Raw genomic sequence first — 21,863 nt, forward strand, 5'->3', positions numbered from 1 at the left:
CATAAATATAAAATAAATTCAAAATAAATTGATTATAATCTAAATATATATTATATACTAAAATATATATAAACAGAAAATATAATTATAAATTGAATACAAACTACTAAGTACAAAGGGTAAATTGATGTTTCCAGCTTTCAACGTGTGTCAACATAGGCATACGCATTTCGACAAGAGCACGAAGGAAAAAATAGTGTCTGGGTATTATAGCATAGAACCAATGAGTTGTGTTTTGATCGAATTTGAGACCTTATCATGAGGTTTTAGGCCCTGATCAAACACTGCAACTTTATATGCATTAATAGAACCTGGTAGTGGACTGTTGTTCTCTGTTGTTTCCTCTACTAAATGTTGGTTGACATCATGGATGTTAGATTCACATGTATTAGGTGGAGAGACCTGCATCAGTTCCTTTGTAGGAATGTAGGCTCTCCTCTGCTTCCAATAATAGGAAGAAGGATGGTTTGGATAGCCTGCTGTGAACAATTGCCTCTGATGCTGTAACAAATGGAAGATGAAAGCAATTGGATTTAGTTGGGGTAGTGAGGAGTGAGAATACCTATAGGTAGGACAACACTATGGTCTAATATTCTTTGAAGCAGAGGTGAATTTTTAACAGGTTTTTATCTGGTGTTCAGCAAGATACTGTAGCCAAGGGACACTTGCAAGTGGGTGTTGCTTAGTGTTGGTTGAAGACCCAAATGCAGGGAAAAAGATCCAAATGTAGGGAAAAAATTTCTACAATAGAGAGATTCCCTGAAAACGAGGACTATTGGTCTGGATCTTTGTTTTCCCACTTACTTTTTTTTAGACAAAAGGCAAATCAGATTATAAATTTATGATCAAAGAAAGTAAGGGATCAAGAACAAGAAAAACATAGTGAAAGAAATCTAGGCCTAAAATGGGTGATGATAGATCACCTGGGCTCCCATTTTAGTAGTGCAAAGTTCCTGCTAAACCCACAAAACCTGTGGCAAAACACTGCTTTGACTAGGTTCAGCATTCAGCCTGTCAACTCTCTGCACTCATGACTGATACGTAGTTGGACAAGCTTTACGTTGGAGGTTGCACCATCGAAGAGAATCTTGTTTCTATGCATCCAGACTTGCTTCCACATGGTGAACACCTCCACTCAAAGTCATTCATCCCCTTTCCCTACCCTGCCGATGGTGAAGATACATATCACGTGGGTTGTAAATATGTGCAAGCAAACTATGATTCCAAAACACCTTGTGTAATTCTTTGACCCACTCACAATCGACAAAGAGATGTGCAATTATAGACTTAATGTCATGCATACATAGTCGGCACCTGCTAGCCAAGCAAATGCTACATCCAATCAGTAGTCGGCCTACCATGCAATACCATCCCCCCCCCACCCCCCCACCCCCCAAAAAAAAAAAAACTATAGTTAGGTAGCCAGATAACTGAGCTAGGTCCTTGTACCCAATAACATGATGTCATCGTGAAGACCTCATCCTTCTCGTGCTACCACCAAAGGCAATCATCTTCGTTCGACAGTTACACCTTCCAACTCACCCATAAGCATGTGTAACTGTTGATGGGTTTCACTTGTATGATGATGTCCCACATGAAGCTACCAACGATGCTTCATCGACTAGTTCTCCCCTACTCTTTTCCCAGTGGCTCTACATATTCTAAACAAGATTGGGTACCTGTGTCTGGGCACCTTTGCAAGCCAAACATCCCTCCAAAAAGAAGTTTTGCTTTCATTTTCAACCTTTACCCTAATTCTAGAAATAAAAATCTCAATGACCCTCATTAGCCTCTTCCAAAAACTAGACTCAGACTTCCATTTCAAGTTTTCAACCTAATTTCAAGGTCAGTCTTGTAGTCCATACTTGATCCTATTAACCCACATGCTCTCCTTCCTCCTTTGCAACCCCCACCATCATTTAACCAATAATACATTATTAAATCGCCTTAGGTCCTTAATCCTTAAGCCACCCTACAAGAGAGGAAGTGAGACAACTTTTCAACGTAAAGGTGCCCACACCATCTTGTCATCATGGTGCCCCCGAAAGTAACTTCCTAGTTACCTTGTTGATTCTCTTCATAACTGATTTGGCATAGAGAAAAGCTCCACAAAATGGTGGGCAATTGTGGCAATGACATTCTTAACCCATAATAAATCTTCTAACTTTTGATAAAACTTTAGCTTTCCATGAATTTACCTTACAACGAATTTTGTCCTTCACTAAAGACCAAAACCTACCTTTTGTCACCCCTCTATGCAATGGTAGCCCCAAGTACTTCATAGGTAACTCCCTCCTTTCACACGGAAAGATCCTACAAGTCATAGCCTCTATACTCCCACCTTCATCATTGAAAGTACGAAGGTGTTCTTCCCTAAATTCACTATCAATCCAAAAAAAAATTAGATTTTTTTTTTTAAAATAAACCCCAAATAATGGATATTTTCTTCAAAAGCTTCACCAAAGATTAGCACGTCATCTACGAATAGAATGTGTATGAGGGATTTCATGCCTAATAAGCTCACCCCTTTGTACATCCCATAGCTTGCTTTAGAAGGTAGCTGAGCAAATCCATGGCAATTTGAATTGAAGGTGGGATATCAAGTCCTCTTGCTTAAGCCCTTTCTTAGGCTTAAAGAAAGGCCCCTATTGGCCATTAACAAAAAATGAAACTAAAGAAGATCCCAATATTACTCTTATCCATCTAGCCCATCTATCCACACCTGACCTTTTCCAAAACTTTGATAAGAAAGTCTTAACTTAAAGAGTTAAAGGACTTTGGAAGATTCAATTTTAGTAAAAAAAACTTTGTTTTGAAATGTTCATTGAACTGCTACACGTGCCAAAAGGCACCATTCGTGAATTCTTCATTTTGGCACAAAGGAAAATTGTGAGGGGCCCACTACTTGGTGAACCACCTGTTTAGGTGCACTGTCAATACCCGAGTAATTACCTTAATAGGTGTATGATTGATTCCGTGATTGAGAGTGGTCTTCTCGTAGGTGTTGATATTCCGGGTTATTATGCTTTTTCTCACATTCTTTTTTGCCGATGACATTCTTATTTTTGGTCATGCTTCCGAATTAAATATTTCTGATCTTTGGGTCAGTCTCCGTATTTTTTTTTTGGAGCTTTCTAGTTTAAATATCAAAAGGTCTAAATCTTGTTTCATTCCTTTAAATGTGGAAGGTGGGTTGTCGTCATTTGCCTCTATTCTTTTTTAGTGTCGGGTGGGTGACCTTACAATCAAATATTTAGGCCTTCCTGTACATCGTATCAAGGGGTCTCTAAGAAAGTTTATTGGAAGAATGTGAAGGATAAAGTGTTATCGAAAATCAATATGTGGGCTGGATTCAATCTTGCCATTACTGGTGGCATTACTCTTGTCAAACATGTCCACACTTCTTGTCTTTTGCACTGTCCAATTGTTTCAAATCCCTTCTAAAACCCTCAAGCGGTTGAATAAGGCTTTTTAAATCTTTATTTGGTCTGAAAAGAATAGGAAGGAAAAGCTACATTTGGCATCTTGGGACCTTATCGATAAATCTCATGAAGAGGGCAGACTCGGTTTAATAAGGCAGCTTGGGCGATTGAACAAATGTCTTCTCATTAAGTGGTTGTGGCTAGCTTCTCATTGGTCTTGTCATGAGTTCTTGGACGATAATGATTAAGGCCAAACACAATCTTGTGAATGGATGGGGGGTACGAGATGGTCCAATGGTTTCGGTATTTGGAAATGTTGGTCCAAGTGTATCCACTATCTTGTTGATGCACTTTTTCTCTCTCTGGATGATGGTTCAGAAATCTTGTTTTGGAAGGAGAAGATAGACCATCATTTTTTTTTTTGACAGGTGAGCTGGAGATTGTGCAAAGACTTCTTTGTTGTGAGCCACTCTTTAACCTACTTCTGTGTCAATGGTATAGCTCACAGTGCTTTCAAACCCAGCGACTCAGGAATATACTCAAGAAGGTTTGACTCGTGACTAAGCCAGATCAACTCAGTTACTCGAATGGATCATTATATATAGTTTGCTACAATGTATAAACGACTTAGCAAACTTCATTTCTTTTATTTTTGGTTTTTTTCTTCATCCAAATGGCTCTATAGATGTAATCTACATGTTTTTTGTGGGAACCACCTTTTGAATCGCCGGAATCCAACCTGTGTACAGTTTTTTCTTGCGATGCAAAAGATGGTGGTTGTAAATGCACTACTTTTTTTTTTTACTCAAAAAGACATGCTTGCATGAATTAATTATATATGGTCAAATTAGTAAGAATTGATTCTTAAAACATAATTTTTGACGTAAAAGTGCAATTTTATAAGGGTTGAAAATTTAGTACATTTTACACCTGCTGATTTTTCAACGCCTAAAAAATCTTATGTACAAATTGGAATAACAAGGCCACGCACTGAACTTTACTTACCCAAAAATGTAGATCACATATGGAGGGTCAATATTGTGCAAAAACATTAAAAATTTAAAAATATTATTTAATTTTTACTAAGGGATTCTTTACACGAGAGTAGCAAAAAAAAAAAAATATATATATATATATATATATATATATATATATATATATGGGACTGTTTCTGTACGCTCATGTGTATAGGCATCCCTATATACTCTTACCATTTTTTTACCATTGCCTTGTCGCCATCTTAAAGAGTGTGATGCCCTGTACCCATATTCGGTATGCACTGCAGTGTCAATGGGTTAAATTACTCATGAATGCTAGTTGTTGAAACTTAATAGGACACCGTAGATGTAGGTTAAGAGTGTCTCACAACAAAAGAAGTATCTCTCCACAATTTCCAGTTCATGGGTATGCTATCAAAGATTATGTGTGTGTGGCAATGTTCATCCATCCAGTGCCTTGCAATAGTGCGAGAACAGTGTGCTCTGTAGAATATGCTTGCATGACTTAGATCGTGAAGAGATTCTATAAGAACCACATTTTCCGGTTACTTTCTAATCTTCTTTATGGTCTCCTCCTCAAAAGATAAAAAAAACAAAGAGTTGGAGCTTGGTTGGTCCATTCCAGAACCAAAATTTATTACGCTTTATTCTGGTTGGACTTTATATGTGACCATAAATAGTCCTGCAACAAAATATAATCTGGCAAAAATGGTAGGCCCCTTTTTTCTCCAATGACAACCTCCCATGTTGAATCCGTGCCAAGCATGCTTTTTGATATTTATACGGAGAAACTACCCACAGGATCACAGACACACATAGCCGCACTGGCTTTGCCTCCCATACTTACGGTCGCTATTCTGACAGTGTAAAACTCAGTGAGCTTACCCCTTGCCCTCAAAGAGTTGATGCGCTTCCTGTTATGTAAGGGGGGTGACGTCCATGGGATTTGAACCTAGACCACCTAGCAGACTAGGTCCCATCCCACTAAGCCAAACCCCTTTGGGGCTACCCTCAGCATGTTACCTAGAAGCTTTTGAAAATTTTGGAATTTCAAATCTATGTAAACTTTATGAGAAACTAGAAAGATCATTTTTCCTAAGATAAAATCAAAAGTTACTGAATTGATTCTACAACAAAATATAGTCTGGCAAAAATGGTAGGCCCCTTTTTCTTTTCAATGACAACCTCCCACGTCGAAGCCGTGCCCTGAGCATGTTTACTAGAAGCTTTTGAAAATTTTGGAATTTCAGACTTCTTTCTTGATTCTAAAACTTTATGAGAAAATCAAAACTTACTTCATGTGTAGGAAGTGCACTTAATTTTTTTTTTTTGAATTGGCGGGCTGGGGTTAGGCTGAGCCTGACCAGTTACACGATCCCAAGATTCATTGCATCATATGCACCATTAGGGAGGTTTATCCTTCCTAACCTGATCATAGTACTCTAGGAAACATTTTCTAGTTAGACTGCAGGCAACATAAAAGTTGTCTTTATCCACTATGGGATCTGGGGAAGGCCATGAAACATTAGAGGGAAGGTGCATTCAATGTTAGAAGAATTGTATTTTCTTTTAAAAAAAAAATTATGATACACTTGCATACATAATGCATATTTTTTGTAAAAAAAATTAGAAAAGATGCATTCAATGAAAAACAAAGTTTTCATCTGTCTTATGTTTCTTCCTACAGGCTTCTATTGCCACTTCTTCCTTTAATTGCTTGCACCTCTGAATTGCTTCTGGCTTCATGTTTCACGCATCGTTTCTCGTGGCCACCTTTTACTTTGGTAACTATGGTCATGAGATCATATTGCTTATCGGTTTTGTTATTTTTTGAAAGAAGATATCATTCATAACATATTGGAATAAAACCATTACAGTACAGTAGCAAGTGATGAGAACAAACGAAGAATCTACAATCTGACCAAAGTTTGTTCCAATCCAGGTCTGTGCTTTTCTTTTCTTTCTTTTTTTTGTTTATAAAAGAAAGTTCACGTCTGTGCTCAACGACCAACATGGGTTAGAGGTTCATAGAGGCCGTGCGAGGACCGTTTACATCCAATTAACTCCATATATTATAATATAAAATAGTAGCTTGGGTTGAAAACTGCATATTTTTAGATCTTTGGGCTGTATTCGTGCAAGGCATATACAGACTAGGTTAATTTTTAAAGAAGTTTAGTTGGTTGCCTTGTGATCCAGACTCATGCATTGAATATTGTCCCTCAACCCTATAAGTAGATGAATTAGGGAGTTGCAAAAACACACAACAATTGGAAGCTACTTCTTCCAAAGAGTTAAAAGAGGCAAATTGAGAAGATGGCCTCATCAAAGAGCATGGGCGTTTGCGTTCTCCTGCTACTCGTCTTCATGAGGATGGCTGCAGCAGAAGACAAATCGGATCATTGGGCATCTGCCGGATCTGGTCGCAAAAAGGTTTCGTGCAGGCACAGAGGGACGAAAGGCTACGGGAATCAGTACGAGTGCCCTAATGAGTGCCCTCGAAGTTGCAAAGCGCACTGCGGCCTGTGCAAAGCCGTTTGCTGTAAGTGTCCCTTTACCAAGTAGTCAATCACCAACTTCACTAATTGTCTTCATGCAGCTGGTGCATATGAACGTTAAGCAAACCCATTGAATGGACGATCTAATATTCTTGCAAGAGTGGATGACATTGATTTAACATAGCATATTCCATCAGTCAGTATTGGTTATGTGGGTTGTCTCCTTTTTTTCTCAAATTAAGAAAAGGGAGAGAACCTTGTTAACTCGCTTGGCCAATGGCCCAGAAGGGATCGAAAATGTGTATACAAACTGTATCTGAAACTTGACTAACTCGTCTCAGGGCCGACTAACAGTTTAGATCCAAGAGAGTTAGACATGATCCGTGTTCCGTTTAGATGTTTGGTGTGCACACACAGTTTAGACAATATACTTATGGTGATCAATTTGCAGCTTGCGATGAGCCTGGTGCAGTCTGTGACGACCCCCGCTTCATTGGTGGCGATGGCATCACCTTCTACTTCCACGGCCAGAAGGACAGGGATTTCTGCTTGGTCTCCGATACCAACCTCCACATCAACGGCCACTTTATCGGAAAGAGAGGGGAAGGCATGAAACGTGATTTCACTTGGGTTCAATCCATTGGTGTCCTGTTTGATGACCACAAACTCTTCATTGGTGCTAAGAAGGTAAATCAATTATTTCAAAAAAGCAAAGGGACTACCTACATTAGAATCCAGCCTCTGAGAGAGAGAGAGAGAGAGAGAGAGAGAGAGAGAGAGAGAGAGAGAGAGAGAGAGAGAGAGAGATTTTTACCTCATGTTCCTCATAGAAAAAACATCTTGTCCTAATCTTTTGTAGGTTGCACAATGGGATGATGCCATTGATCAACTTGCCATTGTTTTCAATGATGAAACTGTTTTCCTTCCTACGACAGAGGAGGCCCAATGGACGACCGCATCATCTGTCCTCACCATCACTCGCTCAGCCAGAACTAATGAGGTTGTCATAGAAGCACCCAACAAGTTCAAGATCTCAGCCAGAGTGGTTCCCATTGGCAAGGAGGAGTCCAGGATCCACCATTATGGGATAACAGATGATGATTGCTTTGGCCATCTGGACTTGACCTTCAAATTCTACTCCCTAAGTGGGAACGTTAATGGCGTTCTTGGCCAGACGTATGCGGACAACTACCAGAGCCGAGTCAAGATGGGTGTGAAGATGCCGGTGTTGGGCGGGGATCGTGAGTTTTTGTCATCGGGGCTCTTCACCACAGATTGTGGTGCAACACAGTTTAAAGGCAGGGAGACGATGAGGGTGGAAGGTGCGGTTGATCATGAGGATCTGCAGTGCAAAAGCAGCTTCAACGGTCGTGGCATTGTTTGCAAGAAATGAAAGTTTAAGGGAAGTGCGTTTTCATTAAAAAAATAAAAAAATGTGGTGGAAGTCGTTGCATTAGTAGAATAAAGAGGGACGATCTGCAGGTGCAATGTGATTAATGCACACTTTAAGTGTGCTACTGTATCACCCTACATCTTTGGAATACAGCCTATCAGCTGTATGTGTTTTCCTTTTCATGTGTTTTAACCATTAAAATGTCTTTCTTCTATTTTTTCAAGTAACCATGACAGAAATGCTCTCTTTCTCTCTCTCCATAGATCCACACTTTTGTTTATGTGGATCTAAACGAATAGATGTCTTTAACATAATTTATATACTTTATTAATAAGTTTAATAAACTCTAATACATCATTAGTCAATAAAAAGGCCACGGGACACAATAAATGAAGATTCGGTTTAAAACTGACTGAGACCATCATCTTGAAGTCAACTTCAATGCCTTAAAACTAATAAATAAATCAAGCCAACTATAAGCAAAGTGTACTTTCTAATTTTTGAGATTAGAACTCTTTAGATAGAAACTGTCACATCATCACTTATGGTGGTTCAGTACCACAACAGGCAGCTGATAAGTTTCTTGTTTAATAGTTCTTATGCATATGGTACCAATAATTGAACCAAAACAACGCACCGCATTCATATGCAAAATATTAAGCCACAAACTGAAAGAACCCTTAGTAGCTGAACCAAGAACTCGTACTGGAGATTAACACTAAAAAAAACTCCACCTTAGCAGCTAAGAAACAAACAACAATTTTAGTTCATAGACACCACATCTATGGAGTCTAAAACCCAGCATGTTCTCTTTCCTAATACAACTATGAATCATCTGCTAACTTCTTGATGTCACAAAAGCTCGAAATCAAGCCTGGCAGAGACAGTACTCACATAACCATAGTTAGCCCATGAGTTCTGCTATGTTAACTATGCTTCACCAGTTGAACAGATTGTGGGGACAACTCCCATCCTCAAATCAGCACTGAATTTATTTAACTCAATGTCAATTCTAAAATCATAGAACCTATGTGGGTGTGGGTGTGGGTGTGGGTGTGGGTGCGGGTGCGGGTGCAGGCATGGGTGCGGGTATGACACCATAATTCCAAAAATGTGGGTACAGGGATACGGTTATATATATATATATATATATAATAAATTCAAAATAAATTGAATATAATCTAAATATATATTATATACTAAAAAATATATAAACTGAAAATATAATTTTATCAATCAGGTCTTCTTCATTCATCGACCATAATTTCATTTGGCACATATTACTCCATCGGAACTGACATTGAGAGCACGACGTGGTGGAGCTCTCACCGGTGGGGAGGTGCGGCCAGCATGTGGAAGGCCACGTTCTTAGGTCAGGAGGCATGTAGGAGGATGAAGAGGATCCCGACAACAGAGTCACAAAGGTAGGCAGCATCGAGGGTCATCGTGACATGGATGGTGTTGTTGGGATCGCAATCGGCATCGGTCAGGAACTTGGGGGGCTCGTGGAAGGTCAGCAATGGCCGCTATTGCTACTACCGATTCTACTTCTCTGGTGTTGCCAACTTGGCCAATGTGAAATGCAAGAGGAAGGCAGTGTGGTGATGAGAAGGAAGTGGTGGCAGTGGAGATGCGTTGTTGCTGACGTTGCCTGGGATGGTGGTGGGGACGAGAGGCCTGAGTGAGTGAGAGAGAGAGCTTTTGATAGGAAAAAATCAGTTGAGAAATTTTCTATCAAAAATCATACTTTTAAAAAAACTTTCGTTTTTGAAAAAAATCTCCTATTTGAAAAGGTTATTGGAAAATATGTACTTTTTTTCTTTCCTGCCTTCACTTTTCCTATTGTTTCTCACTTTCAAACGTGCCCTGAGGGTGGGGTTAGGGTTTGGGACCATTCTCACCTCCACCGTCCGGCGAGGTCCTCACCGGCCTGTGGCTCATTGTGGCTGCCCAATTGAGGAGAGGTTAGGGTTGGATGGGGAAGAAGACGTGAGGGAAGGAGAGGAGTGGAGAGGCGGCCATGGGTCCTGCTGGCCGTCCTTGGCCGGCGTCCAGTCGCCCATGAGAACTTGGCTTCCGACGGTTAGATGAGTGGAGATAGGTGAAGAAAAAAAAGATAGGGAAGTTGATATGATGATGCCGGAGCCAATGGGGTCGGGCGACCATCCGACCGGCGGACGAGGGTCTCGTTGGCCAAGTGTGTGGTCAGCATCCAGTCGTCGGTCGGTTGCTGGCCGTAGGTGGCGATGTACATGGTGGGGGAAGGGGCGACGGTGAAGGGAGGCAGATGAGGGTTTGCCGTGGACAGAGGAGGGCCAGGCGGTTTGGTCGATTGGTGATGTCTTTTCTGGCCATAGTTTTCGTGGTAATTCACGGGTTGATGTCTTGGCAACAGGATCTTCATCAAGACGATGAAGCTGGTTGTCTGGTTTCAAGATGAACCCGCTGGCGGTTAGGAATCGTCCAACTACCACACCGGTGGTACTCCTTAGGTTGCACTGTGGCAACCCCTTTTCATCAAGGACTTGTGTGTGGCTCTGTATGCTTCGTTGTTGTTGGCGATCGATATCACATTCTAATTCTTTCATCATGACTTCCATTCAAGCAATTATATTATTGACCACAAGGGTGGGTTTTTCTAAAGTTCAAAAAATAAAACTGAGGTCTAAAAAAAACCATTTAGCATGTTTGCGTCACTCTAGAATCCAAAATCTATGAAATGTGAAAGTGCTGGAATTTCTGCCTGATTTTATGATGAAACCAAGCGAGTAGGTGTCTAACCATATTCATGATTATGCATCAGTTAATGTTTCAGGATCCCAGTATGATGGCAAAGCAGAAAGACTAGCAATTCTACATTTGGCCACAACAAGCCCTTCATTGAGTCTACACTAAGAGCACTCTCTGAAGAAAATTTCTCTTACCCTTCTGTGGGACCCCAAAGGACTTAAGGCCTATGTTGAGCCAACAATTCAAGTATCATCTGGCTGTGCTTATGAGTCCAGCACCTCTTGGGTAGCAAGGTAAGCCATTACAAGTTCCTTTCACTCCAAAATAAGGCTGTGAAGAGTTCTAACAAGGTTGGGTCCAGGTCCAGATCAAAATTTCATAAAGCACCCTACTAGGCTTGACCCCGATACAGGCTAATCATTTAAATTTATATTAAGTTGTCCTTTTTGTGACTTCCTCTAGGTTGGCTGGTTATATGGATCCACTGTGGAAGATGTGCTGACTGGGTTGAAGATCCATACAATGGGATGGAAAACAGTTGGGTGCTGGCCAGACCCCCCTGCCTTCCGAAGAGATGGTCGACCGGTCTCCTAGAAATACTAATCAGTCACCGGGAGTCCGGTGCACGCCTTTCTAACTGGGAAGCTTGAATTCAGGCAGTGCATGGCTTACTTGAACTTGTGCATCTGTTCACTGCGGTCTGTTCTTGAGGTCTGCTATTCCCTTCTGCTTCCCCTTTGCATCTTCACAGGCAACTCAATCCTTCTTAACGTACTAATAAAAACTTCAGCTAACTGACTTGAGAACAGATCAGGCCATATTATGTATAACTGATCAGAGGTAATATTCAATACACGCCATATCCCCCTTGAGAACTGTGAGATCGGGGCCATGCATGCGTATCTCTGTCAAGTGAGATATGCAATTGAGATTGAATATCACTGATGAATCAATCATACACAGTATGACCTGACCTGCTCTCAACTGATTCCAACCTTGGTTGTGGGATGCATAGAATTTCTGTGACAGGGTAGGCTTAGCTTAAACTTTGCCAACTTATGTTACATAGAAAGGTTGAGATAATACAAGTGGAAGGAATTTGACAGAGGAAGACCACTGAAAAATTGAGGCAATCAGAAGCCAAATGAAGGATTGTAAAGTGACCTAAATTGTAGCTCTAGATAAAAGAATGAGAAAATAGAACTCATAAAAAGGACTTCATGCAGTTGTGACAAGGCTTGATGATGATGATGATGATGATTGAAAACTTGATAAAATTGGACATATCTCCATGTCTGCAGCCATATTCAAGTGACGGTTTCCAAGGCTATAACTAAAGCCTAGTAGATCAGTCTCCCTAATATAAGCACTTTAGACTCAACTTAGCTCCACCATGGGTAGCTATTATTTTTGTTCCTTTACGTTTCAGGCTTTGCAGATATATGAACCACAATGCCTGTAGCCATTCGCAATTTTCATCATCCACAATCTATATACCCTCCCGGAATACCGCATTTGCAGTCTCTCATTGAGCTAATGGTGGAAAAATCAGAGAATGGCAAGGATGATAACTTCTACATCTTGGTTGTCCGGCCTATTCAGTGTGATCATGAAAGCTTTTGGCATCTCGAAGACGATGTTTATGGCGACACGGAAAGATGAGAAGCAAGACACCTCAAGAGAAGAAGACATTTGCCATCGCCTATCTTCCATCCGGTGACTACACTATTGAAAACATAAGCTAGACTCTTCATTTCCTCCCTCATTTACTTCCTGAGAATTCATTTTACATTAAGTCTATCTACAACTTTTCTATGCAAACTCTTTGGGTTCCTCTCTCATTTATTTTTTTTCTTTGAAAATGTAATAGCCTTTTAGTTTTTCTATGGTACAAATTTACTGTGTAATTAAATTCTGGTTGGGCTTGAATGCTATATATATAGCAACCGTGTATCATCATTTTGATAAGTCGTTGCACTATTTTGAAGCCATTTGTAGTCTTCTCCTTCTCTAGCACCATTTCTACGTATTTTTTTCTAGAGAACAATCTTCTTCTCTAGTCTGTTGTTTTATTTCCAATATAGTGGTATCAAAGCTAAGATGACTTCCAACAATATGGTGCAACCATAAGTTCCTTGCTTTACTGGAAAAAATTATAACAAGTCGAGTATTCAAATGAAGACGCTCTTTGGCTCTCAAGATCTATGGGTCATTGTTGAAAATGGCTTCGAAGAGATGGACAATGTGGAGGGCATCACTCAATGACAACAAAATGAGTTGAAGGAAAACCGAAAGAAGAACAATAATGCTTTGTTCTATATTTATCAAGCTGTTGATGAATCCATTTTCGAAAGGATAGCTATGGCAAAATCGGTAAAGGAAGCATGGGATACTCTCTATACAACATATAAAGGAGAAGACAAGGTAAAAATGGTGAGACTCCAAACTCTTAGAAGTGAATTTGATTCTTTAAAAATAAAAGAATCTGAAACTATTAAAGCATTTTTCAATCGAGTCTTCTCCATTGTTAATGAAATGCGAGTAAATGGTGAAAAACTTGAAGATCAAAGGGTTGTTGGAAAAATATTGAGAAGCTTAACTCGAAAGTTTGAACATATTGTTGTTGCTATAGAAGAATCCAAAGACTTGTCCATTGATAGTTTAATGGGATCATTTCAATCCCATGAACTTTGTATAAAGCAATTTGATTCTCCTCCAATCGAGCAAGCTTTTCAGACACAACTCCCTATTCGTGGTGGTGCTCGAGAAGGAAGATGATATGGAGGTGGTAGAAATCAATAGACGAAAGAAGAGGATTGTGATTCATCTTATTCTATGTGAGGAAGAGGTCGAGGTTGTGGTCGCTCCCTCTCATAAGTTTAATGCTTTCATTGTCAAAAGTATGGTCACACCATAAAGTTCTGTAGAAAGAGATTGATAGAAGAAAACCAAAAGAAAGTAACTTTCATGCATAAGAAAAATGAAATTCTTGATGATGATATTCTCTTTTTTGCTTGTGATACCAAAGAAGAAACACATGATGAAGTATGGTATATTGATAGTGGTTGTAGTAACCACATGACTGAAAATAAAAAATTATTTGTGGACTTAAATGAAATGATCCAAACTAAAGTTAGAACAAGTGATGATAATAGGCTTGCGGTCAAGGGACGTGGTGATATTCTTGTTAAAACCAACCTTGGCAACAAGCATGTCACTGATGTTTTCTATGTTTCAGGCCTCAAACATAATCTTTTGAGTGTTGGGCAACTTATTATAAAAGGATATGATCTTTATTTCAAAAGAGAAATATGTGAAATCAAGGATAAGAAAAATACTCTCATAGCTGAGGATAAAATGACTCAAAACAAAATGTTTCCATTTATATTTCAAAGTGTTGTTCTTCCTTATATTAATACTATTAGTAAAGATTCATCATGGTTATGGCATCTTCAATATGGATATTTAAACTTCAGTTCTTTATCTCTTATGTGTAAAAAACATATGGTCAGAGGCATGCCTAACATTCATCAGCAAGACAAAATTTGTGAAGGTTGTATTCTTGAGAAACATCACAGAGACTCTTTTCCTGGTGGCAAATCTTGGCGAGCATCAAAACCACTTGAGTTGGTTCATTCTGATCTATACGGCCCTATGCGCACCACATCTATTGGAGGTAATTGTTACTTTTTAACATTCATTGATAACTTCAGTCGAAAGACATGGGTTTATTTTCACAAAAAAAATCTAAGGTGTTCAAATATTTTAAGTAATTTATGACATTTATTGAAAAACAAAGTGATCTCTCTATTAAAACCTTGCGTACTGATCATGGGGCTGAATATATGTCCAATGAGTTCGAGGAGTTCTTGAAAGAGAAGGGCATTCGTCATCAGTTGACTACTTGGTACATACCTCAACAAAATGGCATTGCGGAAAGGAAGAATCACACGATCATGGAGATGGCAAGAAGTATGTTGAAATCTAAAGGTATGCCTAACATATTCTGGGCTGAATAAGTGGCATGTGCTATCTATCTTTTTAATTGTGCCTCCACTAAAAGTGTTCAAGACCTAACTCCTCAAGAAGCTTGGAGTGGGCAAAAACCATATGTTGCTCATTTGAAAGTAATTGGCAGCATATGTTATTCTCATATTCTCGATGAACGAATGAGCAAACTTGAAGATAAATCTGAAAAATGTATCCTTGTTGGGTACAGTGAATGCTCAAAGGCTTATAAGCTTTACAATCCAATCAGCAAGAAAATTATCATAAGCAGAGATGTAAAATTCAATAAAGAAGAATCTTGAAATTGGGATGACGAGAATGAAAATAAAAATTCATATTTCATCAATAAGGAGGAGAGTCATGAACCTAATGGTGATGGTGGCGAATGAGATACTTTACTCTCCTCTCCATCTACGCATTTATTACCGTCTTTCTCATCTTCAAGGAGTTCTGAATCTCCTCCTATGAAGACAAGAAGTCTTCAAGAAATCTATGAAACAACAAGAAGAAATCTTGAGGAAGATTTGGTAAATTTTGCTTTATTTGCAGACGCCGATCCAATTACTTATGAAGAACCGTCTCAAGAAGAGAAGTGAAGAATTTCTATGAATCAAAAAATGGACTCCATTGAAAGAAATCATACTTGAGAGTTGACTGAGCTCCCAAGTGGACATAAATCTATTGGCGTCAAGTGGGTATATAAAACAAAATTCAACTCAAATGGAGAAGTTAAAAAATGCAAAGCTCGACTGGTGGTAAAAGGTTACAAGCAAAGGTATGGCATTGATTTTAATGAAGTTTTTGCTCCTGTGGCTCACCTTGAAACAATTTGCATGGTGTTAGCTTTGGCTGCTCAAAGAAAATGGAAGGTCTATCAAATGAATATAAAATTGACTTTCTTGAATGGTCTCCTTGAAGAAGAAGTGTATATTGATCAACCTTTGGGTTATATGAAGAAGGATGAATAAAACAAAGTGTGTCGATTGAAGAAGGCTTTATATAGGCTGAAACAAGCGCCAAGAGCTTGGTATAGTCGCATTGATGGATATTTCTTGAAGAATGGTTTCAAACGGTGTCCTTTCGGGCATACTCTCTTCATTAAAGAAGGCATTCAAGGGGAGTTCTTAGTCATATGCTTATATATTGATGATTTAATCATTACTGGCACTAGTGCAAGCATGTGTAAAAATTTCAAGAAGGATATGATGCATGGATTTGAAATGATTGACATGGGGCTTCTCCATTTTTTTCTAGGCATTGAGGTAAAGTAAGTCGAAGATGGAATATTCATATCCCAAAAAAGGTATGTTGAAAATATATTGAAGAAGTTCAGAATGGAGGGTGCTACACCTCTTAATATTTTCATGAAAGGTGGATTGAAACTTAGCAAAAATGATGGTGAGAGAAAGATCGATGCAACTCTCTATAGAAGCCTTGTTGGTAGTCTTATGTACTTGACTGCTACAAGACCTGATCTTATGTTTGCTGTTCACATGATTAGCAGATTCATTGAATCTCCTTCTAATACTCATTGAGACATAGGCAAAAGAATTTTGAGATATGTGTGTGGCACTATTGATTATGGAATTCATTATAAATGTGTCAAAGATTCAAAATTGATAGGTTTTTGTGATAGTAATTGGGGTGAAAACAAAGATGATAGTAAAAGCACTTCAGGTTTCATTTTTCACATTGGCTCAGGTGCAATCTCGTAGGCATCGAAGAAGCAAGCTGTTGTGGCTCTCTCCACAACCGAAGCTGAGTATATTTCATTGGCTCTTTCTAGTTGTCAAGCTCTCTGGCTAAGGAGGATTCTTCATGAGCTGAAGTATCTTCAATGTGAAAACACTCCTTTATTTTGCGACAATAGTTCAGCCGTAGCACTCACCAAAAATCCAATTTTTCATGGCAAAAGCAAGCATATTCGAATCAAGTTTCATTTCATTAGAGACTTGGTCAAAGATGAAGATATCAATGTCACATTTTGCAAGACTCAAGAACAAGTGGCTGATATCTTTACAAAAGCATTGAAGAATGAAACCTTTAATAAATTAAGAGAGAAATTAGGTGTCATTATAGTCTAGCTTAAGAGGGGTTGTTGAAAACATAATCTAGACTCTTCGTTTCCTCCCTCATTTACTTCCTGGGAACTCGTTTTACATTAAGGCTATCTCCAGCTTTTCTATGCAAACTCTTTGGGTTCCTCTCCCATTTATTTTTTCTCCTTGAAAATGTAATAGCCTTTTAGTTTTTCTATGATACGAATTTACTATGTAATTAAATTCTAGTTGGGCTTGAATGCTATATATATAGCAGTCATGTATCATCATTTTGATAAGTCGTTGGACTGTTTTGAATCCATTTGCAGTCTTCTCCTTCTCTAGCACCATTTCTGTTTGTTATTTTTCTAGAGAACAATGTTCTTCTCTAGTTTGCTATTTTATTTCTAACATACGCTGCTACTGATGAACTTGGGAGCCATGATAGTAGGAGTAGCAAGTGTGATGCAAGCCATAGAGTTAGTTTGTTGTGCTTAGGTAGTAATAAATTTCTTTCCCTTTCTTGAGGGACTCTTCATAAGTGGGCACTATGGACTGCCCTTTGGAACCATTTTTAAGTCTGGAGGCCTTGCTTTGCTCTTCTTCTGCATTTGCAAGTGGCTTTCTAACTGAGATTTGGTATTTCTATCGTGTTAATCCAACGTCATTATCTTGATTTACTTGGTGACAAATTTGAATGTCCTTTAATTTCTTTAATTCATTTTCTATCTAGTCTGATTATTTATTAGAAGGGCAATATTCTATGGCTAAATCCAATTTGGGTTACTAACAGTGATCTGATTGATGGTGAAGAAAGAATTCTTAGTTCAGTTCTGCACCTTAATGATCTTTCTTATGATTAACTGATAAGGTCAAGCCTAATCACATATGCATTAAAAGAAAACAAAAAAAACTAAAATGGTTAATTGATACTAGTTACCAACCAATCTTTGCTTTGAGATATTATAAATGTGCAACCACCAACCATCACTTTTGGCTCTATTATGTGTTAAGGTCAGTGTCATGCAATCCAAGATGACCTCATTTAGCCCAACTTCTGTCAAATTAGAGCATCATCATTATCTTGGTCCATTCAATTATTTGAGCACATGCTCACGAGGGCTCCCCTCATGCGGTATGCGGGGTTTATGAATGTCACCAAGTGTTGGGATGTCATGACTTCGATATCCATGGGCCATATAGCTTGTTGAAAGAACATCAGAAGTGCATACTAGCACACTACTCTTGTGGGGGAGCGAATCAGGTTAGGGGTACCCTACACGGACGGTAACAGTAATATCGCTAAAACCAAAAAAGAACTAATATACAGGTGTTCTCATATGCATCACAAATTTATTATTGGTCCTATTATGTGGAGAATCAAGTCCCCCATATGCCTATTCCTAAATGTAATTGGAGGGACATAATCTCCTCCCCCACACCACCAACCAACCAATCTATCAGTTGTCTTGTTACCGAGAGGTGTCCAAATGCTTTTTCCCCAGCAGAACAATCTCTCTCTCTCTCCCTCTCACTCATTGTAAAACTTGCTTAAAGGATGAAGAAAAGAAAATTGTCAAAAGAAGAATCATTAACTAGCTAGCTGGTGTCCAAAAATTAACAACACAATAGACCCTTGTTGACAAAATGAGAATGATAAAAAAATTGGGGTCCGTTATTCTCTTATCCCTTTGGGACACGATAGCTTGAACATTAATTACTCTGAAAAAGCATCTGGACCGGTTTCATGATCAACTCTCAATTTGGATAGACATCCTTTCGTTGCAACCTACACATATCTCCTATGTCATTGAGCCAGACAAATTTTTGCTTAGCAAGAATTGTTTGAATTGTATCAACTTATCCAAGAAAATTTTGAAGTTGTTCCAAATTCTAAACTTGTACTTTAATAGGCTCTGTACAACTTGGAACTTAATTTATTTGCAGTATGGATTTTACCTAATATGTTGAATATTTGAAAAAAAAAAGTTGAAACAGGCCGCTATTACAAATTGAGATTCTTGGTATATATAAAAGGAAAAATATTAGCTGCACTTTAGAGTTTGCCACTTTCTGGCTGAGTCTCATAGTTCGAGTTTTATCTGGCCAATTTGACCCCACGAATGCATTCAGTATAGTCAAATTAAAAGCTGAAAGTGCACTTTGGATTAAGTTGTTTTGACATAAAAAATATGATCTTCTCAACACTGAAATTTTGATGCACTATAGACCGTTGAATTATAGGATGAATATTAGGCCTGCTTTACTATATGGTACAAAATATTGGGCTGCCAAGAGACATCATATTCAAAAAATGAGTGTAGCCGAGATGTGTATGCTTAGATGGATGTGTGAAAATACAATAAAAGATAAGATACAAAATGAGGAGATACATAAGAAGGTAGGCGTTGCACCCATTGAAAATAAGATAAGAGAGAATCGTTTATGGTGGTTTGGACATATTCGGCGAAGGCCTAATGATGCTTCAATTAAAAGGATAGAGAAATGAAAAAATATATTAGTTAAAAGAGGTCGGGGTAGGCCTAGGAAGACTTGGATGAAGATGATAAGAAAGGATATGAATGATTTGAACCTCACCGAGGACATGACATTGGATAGAAATGACTGGAGGAGAAGGATTCATGTGGAAGACCCAGAATGATTTTCTTTTTTGGTTCATATCGCTGACTAACCCCAATTATTTTGGGATGAAGGCGTAGTTGTTGTTGTAGAAAATCTGCGTATGCAACATGACTGGATGACCTAAAATATGTTTTTTACTAAGAAAACCATATAGATCATAATGTAAGGGTTGATTCACAAGAAAACCAAGAAAATATAAAGGAAGAGGTGGTTTCTACTAGAGTGTATGGTACAATAGAGGGTAGCCAATATTTTTCCTATAAAAAAAAAAGACTTGCCAACCTTACAAAATTTGAAGACTAGCAAAGTGGAACAAACAATGGCTTTGGAATTTTCTCCAATATCCTTTTTTCTTCTTTATTATCTTGGAGACTATCACAGTTGAGGCACGTAAGCCTGGGTGGTTGTGTCATCAACCCAAAGTTTTACATGACAAAGAGGTGGGCCCATTAAGTGACCTGGTTCCCGATAAAGGTTCCTTCGTCATAAAAAAAGTATGATCCAACTATGGTTGATTGTAGGAATGGATTTCTTTTGTTGTAGGCTAGATCACCCATTGAGCTTAAAATGTTACAATTCTAAAAATACACACTTTTTGCTTAAGGGGGAGTTTGAATACTCCTAAGCAGTGACTTCAAGGTCGGATCTGTCATGGGCCTCCTACAAATGTGACCCTTACATAAGTAGGATACCTCATTTCAGAGATTTGAGATCTCCAAAACTGCCCCCCTAGATTAATCAAGGATTTCTTTCCTGATTAAGGAGGGTCGGCTAGAGCTCGCTCCTCGATCTAAGATCCAAGGATCTTAAGATGAGGAATTCAAATCATACCCCAGTTCTTTAGATCAAGGCACACAAATGCACCCTAAGGCCTTGTTTGTTTCATGCAACTTACATATAAGAATGCTAGTTGGCAATCTAATATAATCCTTTTCCACCATGAATGAAACAAACACACCAAGGAAATTAAAGTGTACATAAGTGGGCACCAGTTTTTCTCACCACCAACTATTTTTATACGTAAATCCATTCATACCTCCTCTCTGTGAAAGCTTTCACATGGAAAATTGAGTTGACAATACTTTTTAGAAATCAGTGCTCATTCTCATGTAAAGTCTTTTCTTTTACATGAGAATAAAACAAACAAGGCCTTGGTGAATCTTCTAAGAAAAAATGAGCTAGAATAGGTTGGTTTGTGAACTAGATGCATCCTCACATTGCTCGTAGTTAATATATAATATTACGAAGTGTATAGTTTGCCCATAGGATGAGATTCTGTGGGTTGTTTAACATCTTTTGTGAGATGACATGGTTTTTTCTTAATAAAATCTTTTCAGACGACATGATTTGGCTGTCAAGTATGTATATTTGAGAGAGAGAGAGAAAGCCAAATCCTATGTACATTAAAAAAAATAATAGCGTCCAGACTAATTTTAAGGGATGGAAAATAATAAAATATTGAGTGGAAATGAAGGTTTTGATAACCCGATCAAAAGAAAAATTGTATTTCTAATTTTATGTGTTGCCAAACTAAAAAAGAATGAGTACATATACATGTCGACTCCTAGCCTCGACCTTTAATTCCTTCATTTTAGTTAATTGGTTCTCCTTGATTTCAGTTAATTGAATACAACAAAACATGGAAGGTTTGACTGTACAATGGATTCTACAGTAAAATGGTTATGCTAGAAAGGTAGGTAGACAAATGGAAGGCGATATGCATGGTAACTATACATGGTAATTCTAATACGCCCCTTCAAGTTGGAGCATGGGGATATCAGCATACTATGAAGTTGTGAAAATGAATTGAGTGTGAATAAAGCCACTTTGATTTTTCTCCCAGATGAGATGACAATCAATTTCTATGTGCTTTGTGCGTTCATGATACAAAGGATTAGCAACAATGCATCTGTTTGATTAACAGAGTCATGGGATGAGAGTAAGCTATCCCAAGGTCCGTCAAAAGATACTTCACCCAAGTGAGCTTGCAAGACGCTATTGCCAAAATAATAATGTCTACGAACTCAGCCCTCATGATTAGAAGATGCGAAGAAGGGGATTTGAGAAGGGTGCATATATAAGATGAAAACTCAACCAACAATGCTCATGATGCTAAGCGTGAGCTCCTTGCT

General features: G+C 38.5%; 1 protein-coding gene across 1 annotated transcript; it reads left to right on the forward strand.

Annotated features, from left to right (window-relative positions):
- The first annotated feature begins 6,736 nt into the window (after window positions 1-6,736).
- LOC149848518 (uncharacterized) lies at window positions 6,737-8,311 on the forward strand. Its single transcript, XM_090004571.1, has 3 exons — window positions 6,737-6,962; window positions 7,370-7,605; window positions 7,778-8,311. The coding sequence occupies exons 1-3, from the start codon at window positions 6,737-6,739 to the stop codon at window positions 8,309-8,311; spliced, it is 996 nt and encodes a 331-aa protein (XP_089860697.1).
- Window positions 8,312-21,863: the final 13,552 nt, after the last annotated feature.

The sequence above is a fragment of the Nuphar pumila genome, chromosome 1 (genome assembly GCF_984573655.1).
Source record: "Nuphar pumila chromosome 1, dmNupPumi1.hap1.1, whole genome shotgun sequence".
NCBI lineage: Eukaryota > Viridiplantae > Streptophyta > Magnoliopsida > Nymphaeales > Nymphaeaceae > Nuphar > Nuphar pumila.

Excerpts from the sequence above, each read along its gene's own strand:
- LOC149848518 (XM_090004571.1), top strand. The coding sequence starts at position 6,737 with ATGGCCTCATCAAAGAGCATGGGCGTTTGCGTTCTCCTGCTACTCGTC. Across the intron at positions 6,963-7,369 it reads CCTGTGCAAAGCCGTTTGCT|CTTGCGATGAGCCTGGTGCA; the intron begins GTAAGTGTCCCT and ends ATCAATTTGCAG. Across the intron at positions 7,606-7,777 it reads TCTTCATTGGTGCTAAGAAG|GTTGCACAATGGGATGATGC; the intron begins GTAAATCAATTA and ends AATCTTTTGTAG.